This window comes from Hyaena hyaena, unplaced genomic scaffold (genome assembly GCF_003009895.1).
Source record: "Hyaena hyaena isolate Hyena2069 unplaced genomic scaffold, ASM300989v1 scaffold_896, whole genome shotgun sequence".
NCBI lineage: Eukaryota > Metazoa > Chordata > Mammalia > Carnivora > Hyaenidae > Hyaena > Hyaena hyaena.
Window position 1 is genome coordinate 32,402 of NW_024081528.1, and position 9,244 is coordinate 41,645.

General features: G+C 39.3%; 1 protein-coding gene across 1 annotated transcript in view; it reads left to right on the forward strand.

Annotated features, from left to right (window-relative positions):
* GAD2 (glutamate decarboxylase 2) overlaps positions 1 to 8,527 on the forward strand; it is a gene marked incomplete at its 5' end in the record, with an annotated part of 29,411 nt that extends 20,884 nt beyond the window's left edge. The window contains 3 exons of the mRNA XM_039220509.1: positions 75 to 182; positions 754 to 843; positions 8,189 to 8,527. Coding sequence (XP_039076440.1) covers positions 75 to 182; positions 754 to 843; positions 8,189 to 8,362 — 372 coding nt within the window. The remainder of the gene's footprint in view (positions 1 to 74; positions 183 to 753; positions 844 to 8,188) is intronic.
* Between the last annotated feature and the right edge of the window lie 717 nt (positions 8,528 to 9,244).

Here is a 9,244-nt window from a genome sequence, read left to right on the forward strand (position 1 = left end):
CAGAGGGATTGGTCCCAAAGAGCTCACCCGCCTTTCTCAGCCCGCCTGATAAGCTTTCCTCTTCTCTTACTCAGGGCACCACTGGGTTTGAAGCACATATTGATAAGTGCTTGGAGCTGGCAGAATATTTATACAACATCATAAAAAACCGAGAGGGATATGAAATGGTGTTTGATGGAAAGGTATGTATTCTGATCTATATGATTCCAAAAAGTTTAGTCAATTCCAATTCGTTTTTTTAATGTTGTTAAATGTTTATTTATTTATATTTAAAGTTTCTATTTAGAAAGATAGAGCATGAGCACAAGAGAAAGCAGAGGAGGGGCAGAGAGAGAGAGGGAGAGAGAGAATCCCAAGTGGGCTCCATGCTGTCAGTGCAGAGCCCAATGCCAGGCTCGATCTCATGAATTATGAGACTGTGACTGAGCTGAAATTAAGAGTTGGACACTTAACCTACTGAGCCACCCAGGCACCCCAACTATAATTCTTATCATTGATTTTTTTGTGTGTCACTCATGTACTGTTCAGGTAAGGGGGACCATTACAAAGGAGAAGCTGGGGTTCTGAGCTGGAGTAAAAACTCAAACTCACAAAACAATAACTCTGTATATTGTGAGAGTCAGGCACTCCAAAAGTGATTATGGATTTAAAAGTAGGAATTCTATTCAGAAGTTGCAGAATAGATTTGAATGGCCTTGGAATTTTCTAAATTGCCCCATGGGCTAAGTGTGACTCTCACTTTCCTCCTTGTAGCCTCAGCACACAAATGTCTGCTTCTGGTACGTGCCCCCAAGTTTGCGTGTCCTGGAAGACAATGAAGAGAGAATGAGCCACCTCTCAAAGGTCAGTGATACAGGCTTCTCTGGTGTGTACATGGATGTGTACATTGAGCCTTTCATATGCATGGCACGCATATGCCTCTAGGAGAAATCCAACCTCTGCCTTGGTGTGCAGGCCCACTCTCCTTCTTGAGGGCTCCGACAAGAACTGGCATACCCAGACTTTTAACTGCCCTATTTGCTTCTTTTTTCTGTTTAAAAAATTTTTTTATTAGAAAAAAGTTTTAATGTTTATTTGTGAGAGAGAAAGAGCGTGTGCACACATGCAAGCAGAGGAGGGGAAAGAGCAAGTGGGACAGAGGATCCAATGCAGATTCTGTGCCGACAGCAGAGAGCTTGATGTGGGGCTCAAATGCATGAACTGTGAGATCATGACCTGAGCGGATGTCAGATGTGTAACCTACTGAGCCACCCAGGCAACACCCACCCACCCACCCCGCTTTTTTTTTTTTTTTTGCTTCATTTTTCTGAGGGCAAGTTTATGATATCTTAAAATGAGCAATCAGGTGTTAGCTTTGCTGGCATTCACGATGCAGCAAGAAACCTTGCCAAAGCTGGCTGACCCACCAAGTGAAACCTTCTGTACTCAGTTGTAAGCACAGAAGAGATTTCAGGCACCAGAAATGGTTAGGAAACAGAGCTGCTGCTGACCCTCTTAAGATGCCAAGGTCAAGGCTACTGTGTGGAGCTGGCTGAACCCCAGAAGGTAATAGAGTAGGGAACAATAATAATGGCCACCGTTTAGAGTGCATATTGTGTCCCAGACTCAACTTTGATCTAGCATTAGGTCACTTAACTTTCATAAGTGTTAAAAATGACTGAAGAAGACAATGCAGGTGATAGAAACAAACTTCATTTAACACTTCATGAAGCAGACAGCCTCCATTCCCAGGGCACCAGAGAACTGCAAAATGGGTGGAAGGCAAGAAGCTTTTATAGGGTAAAGAATAAGGAACAGGAAGAGAAAGAAAATGGGTGAGGAACAAGGAGTCCCAGCTGGTTTGGCACTGGGTAGTGGCTGACTGGATATTCCTGGTTTCTGGTCAAGCAGAGCATTTACAGGGATGTGAAAGTTAAGTGTCCTTTTCCTGAATGACATCCTGGGAAGGAGCAGCTCCATCATGGGGCCTAGAAACGTATTTCAACCTAAGTAACCTAATGTAGGAAGCATTGCTGTCTCTCCCTTATGCTGATGGGGGCATGAAATCGTGGGGAGAAAACATCACTTTCTCAAAATCACTGACTCCAGAGCCGCAGGGCTTGAGCTTCAAATTTTTCTGTGTCGGGTAAGATCCTTTATCTTTTCTCTTCTCCTGCTCCTGTCATTTATACATGGGTGATATTTGGTTTATGATGTACACCAGAGAGTCTTGAAGGGAGGTAAATGCGGGGCCCCATCCCAGTGCTGAGGAATAGCACACTAGGGATGGTTGTGTGTATTTGAATCTCAGAGGGTGGGGTAGTCGGTTGGTTTTCCATTTACCACAAAGGACGAGACTTCCTCCAGTCATTGCCAGGAGCACGGAAGGCCCTCTCCCCCTCTGTGCAGGAGGCGGACTCCCTCACTGACCTTTCAGAATTTTCAGTACTTTCTTTGAGTGTGGATTTTTTTTGTTTATTTTTGTTTATTTTGAGAGAGAGAGTGTGTGTGTGTAAATGGGGGAGGAGCAGAGAGAGAATCCCAAGCAGGCTCTACACTAATCAGTGCAAAGTCCCACATGGGGCTCAATCCCACAAACTGTGAGATCATGACTTGAGCTGATATCAAGAGTCGGATGCTTAACTGGCTGAGCCACCCAAGTGCCCCTTGTATAGATAACAAACCTCCAGAAGGGCTTATAGATATGAATACTTGTCCATAGGCAATCCAGGATCAAACCCTTTTTGGGAGGAAACTTGCACATAATTGAGGTATTTAAATCAAGCTTCCTAATTAGAGGAGGCCTCCTGGCCACACATTAGAATCAGCCTGAAGTCTTATAAGAAACACTGGTGACCAGGTCTTTACCCTGAGAATTTAATGCAGTTGGTTTGGGGTGGGCTTAGGAATGGTTTTAAAAGTTCAGCAGACGATCCCAGTGTACAGCCCAGGATCAGAGCCACTGACCTAGATGAATGCATGGAAGAAAGCTTCTAGAACGGGGAATCCATCAATACATGTGTCTAGGAAGAGGGGTTATGGTCATGTTTGAAGGTTAATAAAGTTGACTCATTTGTTCATTCCAGAAAATCAAGCCCAAGAGGAGGGAGAGAGAGAGGGTGTGGGTCACACTGGAGGTGACAGGTGGGCAAAAAGGGGCCTGCAGTGATTTGAGAGAAAAGAATTCATATTTTTTTCCTGAAGTTTTATGGTGTGGCTTCTCCATAGTGTGTGTCATTTTACCAATGACTAACTTTATTTAACAAGTTTAGTTAGAAATTAGATGTTTCCATTTTTATTGGCTCTACCTCTTTAATGAATCCATTGACCAGAGAGAGAATCCCTGGAGTAGTTTGGCCAATTTCATTCCTTGAATCAGTGCATTGTTACAAGGCTGAGGGATGGGACAAGATGGGAATACAGAACAGAAAGAGATTTTTCCCATCACTTTCTGAGGAAAAATCAACTCTAAATCTCCCCTATTTAAATACAGCTCTCTTCCAATGCTTCTCATGTTTTAGCAAAAACACATAAACTGTGATGGGCATGAAGATTATTTCTTGGAGAGAGCCATTAGAATATTAGGACACTATTTTTATACAGTTGGTGATTCAAATTTGAAAGATTGCAAAATGAATCCTAAATTTTTCCTCTCCTGTAATTTCATTTTCCTGACTAGAATATAGAGAATTCAGCAATTCAGCATTGGAGTTCACAATAGAACCACAAAAAATATCAAGCTTAACTTTTTTTATGTCAATAATTTTTCAGAGTTTCCTCTTGAGTATAAAGCCCTTAATGTATAATGTCCAGGGATCAGTAAATCTTCACACACACATGCACACACAATCCCAGAGGGAGAACAGCTGAGATAAAATAAAATGGATTATTTGTTCTATCCAATATATTATCAATAGCCATATTTGGCATTTAAATTTAAATCAATCAAAATTAAATTCAACCAGAAATTCACTTCTTTAGTTACCCTGGCCACATTTCAAGTGGTCAACTTGTGACCAGTGGCTAGTGTGACCAGTGGCTAGTGGAGATATAACACATCTATATCATTACATAAAGTTCTCTTGGTCAGTGCTGATATAGACCCAGAATGGGAGGAAATGTAGAGTCTTCTGTGCCATTGTGGGCAAATGAGAATTAAGTTAAATTCTGGACCCTTCTATGAAGATATTCAGACACGAATCCTTGTTCTTCATCATCATCTTGTATTCTATTCCATTGTATTTTATCATTATCTGCGTATCTTATCCCCACTTATACCAGTCCTATACCAACTGATGGAGTCCAAAAAGTCCACAGTGGATTTAAAAGTACATTGGCAAGGATGAGGCACCTGGGTGGCTTAGTTGGGTAAACATCCAACTTCGGCTCAGGTCATGATCTCACAGTTCAGGAGTATTCACGAACCCCTGCATCAGACTCTGTGCTAACAGCTCAGAGCCTGGAGCCTGCTTCAGGTTCTCTCTCTCTCTCTCTCTCTCTCTCCCCACCCCACTTTCTGCCCCTCCCCAGCTCATGCATGTGCACATGCACGTGGTCATGTGTGCTCTCTCTCTCTCTCTCTCAAAACTAAATAAACTTTTAAAAATAAAACTACATTGGCAAGGAAGTAGACTGGCCTTATATGTAAGGTGATGTTCTTCCAAAGTCTATATTATTGAATGTAATGAGGAATTTAGTGAAATTTTAACATGTTGGGACTCCTATTTATGGTTTTTCTGCTTTTTCATTTTTCAAAATTTCACTCATGGTCCCAAGATTTAGCAACAAAAGGTTTTGTAATACATAATGAAAAAAAAAAATCTCTGTGATTTTGTGATGCTTTAACCTGAGTTCTCCCTGGAGAAACAAATGTGGATTTGTTTAAGTCCCAGAAAGAGACTTAACCTAGACTCAGAAAATCACAGTGCAGAATTGTCTTGCACATTCGTTTTTAGGTGAGGAGATTAGGTTCTGGATGTGAGGTGAAGGAGAAATGAAGGTTAAGGTGAACTCCTTGGTTTTCTCTTTGGTAACTAACAAATAATTGGGCCTGATGGGAAATATGTTGATTTTGCATGTTGAATGCTTTCTTTTGTTTTGTTTTGCTTACATTTATTTATTTTTTGAACTTTAATTTGTATAGTTAACATCCAGTGTTATATTAGTTTCAGGTGTACAATACAGTGATTTAGCACCTTCATACATTACCCCATGGTCATCATGACAAGTGCACTCCTTAATCCCCATCCCCTACTTCACCCCTCCCCCCACCCACCTCCCCTCTGGGATCCATCAGTTTTGTTCTCTGTAGTTAAGAGTCTGTTTCTTAGTTTGCCTCTCTCCTTTTTTTCTTTGCTTCTTTGTATAGTTTTTTAAATTCCACATATGGGTGAAATCATGTGGTATTTACCTTTCTCTGATTTATTTTGCTTAGTATTATATTCTCTAGCTCCATCCATGTTGTTGCAAATGGCAAAATTTCATTCTTTTTTTTATGGCTGAATAATATTCCATTGTACATATATACCACATCTTCTTTATCCATTCAGCAATCAAAGGACATGGGCTGTTTCCACATTTGTCTATTGTAAATAATGCTACTATAAACATAGGGGTGCATGTGTCTCTTCGGATTAGAGTTTTATATTTTGGGGGTAAATACTCAGTAGTGTGATTCCTGTATCCTAGGATAGTTCTATATTTAACCTTTTGAAGAACCTCCATACTGTTTTCCACAGTGGCTGCACCAGTTTGCATTCCCACCAACAGTGTTAAGAAAGTTCCTTTTTTCCCACATTTACACCAATACTTGTTGTTTCTTGTGTTTTTTATTTTAGCCACTCTGGCAGATGTAAGGTGACATCTCATTGTAGTTTTAGTTTGCGTTTATTTCCCTGATGATGGGTGATGTTGAGCATCTTTTCAGGTGTCTGTTGGCTATCTGGATGTCTTCTTTGGAGAAATGTCTGTTCATGTCTTCTGTCCATTTTAAATTAGATTATTTGGTTTTTGGGTATTGAGTTTTAGAAGTTCTTTATGTATTTTGGATTCTAACCCTTTATCAGATATGTCATTTGCACACTGAATACTTTGAAGATGAAAACCTCATTGTAAACCAATGCTTATTTAAGTGTTGATGTTCAAAAGTCACATGTTCATAATGACATTCCACTTCATTTAAGATGAATCCAGGGGCTCCTGGATGGCTCAGTTTGGCTCAGGTTATGATCTCACCGTATGTGGGTTTGAGTCCCAGGTTAAGCTCTGTGCTGACAGCTCAGAGCCTAGAGCCTGCTTTGTATTCTGTGTCTCCCTCTCTCTCTCTCTGACCCCCCTGGCTTGTGCTCTGTCTCTGTCTCTCTCTCTCTCTCTCTCTCTCTCAAAAATGAATAAACATTAAAAAAATTTTTTTAATTTAAAAGAAGAGGAATCCAACTGTGATGTAAGGCATGGTCCCCATTTTGAAATGAGTTACTTACTAGGTATATCTAAATAAATCAAAAGCTCCCTGACATCTGCCATTCCTGGTTCCATATTTGCAGCAATGGACTTAAATGATCAGATATTATTTTTATAAACTCCAATGGTAAAATACATGAACAGATCATATACACAAGTTATACCTAACCTAAATATATTCCTCTTCCTAGATAGCTGTCCCTGTTATTCTATTCTTTATAATCAATGAGGGCTAGGGGGCCCTCAATGTGCATACAGTATTTTGCTGGTAAACAAAAGAAGTAAAAGACACTGTGTCTGCCCTTCAGAGCTTACAGTTTTGAAATTACAACGATGAAATGTATTTTCTCATAAGTAAGAGGACAATAGGAAATTTTCTGTAGACAGAATCTATGGGTAAGGATCATATATTTACAACTTGAAAGAGAAAAGATGCAACTGGACAAGGGGAGTCAGGAAAGGCTTCAGAGTGATTGTAGGTCTGTGGTGGAGCCTTGGGGTATGTGTCGGATGTGATCTGGAAGAGAAAGAGGACTCTCAGCCAAGACAACAAGTGTGACACAGTAAGACTGAGGATAAATGGGAAAGAAAAATATGTGTGGCAATAATCCCAATATTCAAGGGATTATTGACTATAGGTCTTGTCAGATTGAAGATTCATTTTGGTGAGCACTGGGCGATGAGTCCTCAGAGCCAGAGGACAAACCATCTTTATGTTGAGCTAAAGAGTTTGAACTTTATCTCATACACAGTAGTCAGAGAACTCTGTAATCATCAGACTGGCATACAAGTGGTAAGATCTTGTCTGTGATCCACTTCTGTAATGTTAAGTCTTTGTGGGTTCTGCTGATTTTCATCATGATTAAGGACTATATTTCAAAATACCTTATAAACTGAGAAAATTCAAAAGGAGAATAACAATAAAGCTTTGGGATATCAAAAAGAAAAGTGTTTTAGGGCTTCAAAAGTCTGCTTATTTTCAGACATCGCTTGATATTGAAGCTTACCTCTCCATAACCATTCTCTGAATTATGTTTTATTTTCAGTGTTTTTACATTTACTGAGGGGGGAAACAAGCCTTTAACCAAATGTTATATTGCTGAACTATTTAGCCTTGGAAATAACACTCAATTGTTCCCATTCTCTCAAAATAGTAACTAGGAAGTTGTTAACAAAAGCTCAACTGAGTAAACTTTAAAGATCTAATTGGTCTCTGAATCAGTTCATAAATCAGGCAGCATCCCATCTGGCAAGTAGAAAGGGAGAGATTTTTAAAAGCAGGACAAGGAAGTCACAAACAGAAAAAAGAATTACTTTAGGGGAGGTCACCTTCCTTTGGGGAAAACGCTTTTATTAGGTGAATTACCTCGTCTTTCTTTTGGGGATGATGAGGGCCCATGTGACAGAGTACTTTATTGGTGCTGATCAGAAAATTCCTGACTGACCAGTTAAGACTATATTCTTGAAAGTGCAAGTAGGTTAGTTTTGAAGCTCGGGTTTGGTTAAGTGGCCTAGCGTAAGTGACTCCATTTTGGGCCTGCGGTTTTCTTTTTAACAAAGTCAAGGATACGGTGGCAAGCACCTGAGGACCTATCAGTTATTATTCATCTTATCACTTTCAAGATTTTGGATGTATTAAACTGCTCTAGTCCCCTGATCCCCCCCCCAAAAAACTTGGAGACAATCCCTTTAAGAAAAACAAGTGTGAGTTTGGTTAAGAGTCACTATGTGGATCTGGTCTCTTCTACAGGTGGCCCCAGTGATTAAAGCCAGAATGATGGAGTATGGGACCACAATGGTCAGCTACCAGCCCTTGGGAGACAAGGTCAATTTCTTCCGCATGGTCATCTCAAATCCCGCAGCAACTCACCAAGACATTGACTTCCTGATCGAAGAAATAGAACGCCTTGGACAAGATTTATAATAATGTAGCTCACTGAGCTATTTCAGTTCCCTAGGTAGACAATTAAGTTGTCACTGTGTGAATGTATTTGTAGTTTGTTCCAAAGTAAATCTATTTCTCTATTGTGGTGTCAATGTAGAGTACAGTTTAAAAATCAAAAAACAAAAAAACACAAAAAAACACACCAAAAAAACCATTGCTCCTTTTAAAAGTCCTTTCTGAAGTTTAGAATACCTCTCTAAAAATTAGTGACAAAAGGCTGTGTTCTAATCAATAATGAGAAGCTTAAAATTGTTATAAATATTTCCCTTACTTTTAATATAGTGTGCAAATCAAACTTTATTTTCACTTCAGAGTAGTATGATTGAATAGTGCCAAATTACCCCTGAATCATAAAAGGTTCTTTGGGGTGCTGTCAAAAGGAGAAAGTACATATAAAATGTATGTTGACAATAAAAACTCTTGCCTTTTTCATAGTATTAGAAAAAAAATTTCTAATTTACCTATAGCGACATTTCAAATGTATTTAAATACATATAATTTTACAAAAGGAAAATATATATATTAAAAAGAAATCCTATTTTGTAACATATAGATTTTTATTTTATATGGGTTATACAAACTGCAGGGGCAGATATAAAAACTAAGCCAGTTTTTTTTCTCTTTCTTTTAATGGAGGCACAATAAACACTTAGCAAAGTTGTTTTGAAACCTAGGCCCACAAAATTCTTAAAAGGTATCTCGCCTTCTTTCTATTCATGGTATGGCTTATCACATCCCTAGTTAGTATTACAAAACAAACACAAAAGAATATTCAAGTTCTTTAAAATGACTGACCAGATTGACAATAAGATTCTCTTCCTAGTTAAGTCTTCCACGCGGTTGACCCTGAGCAGAGTTGCT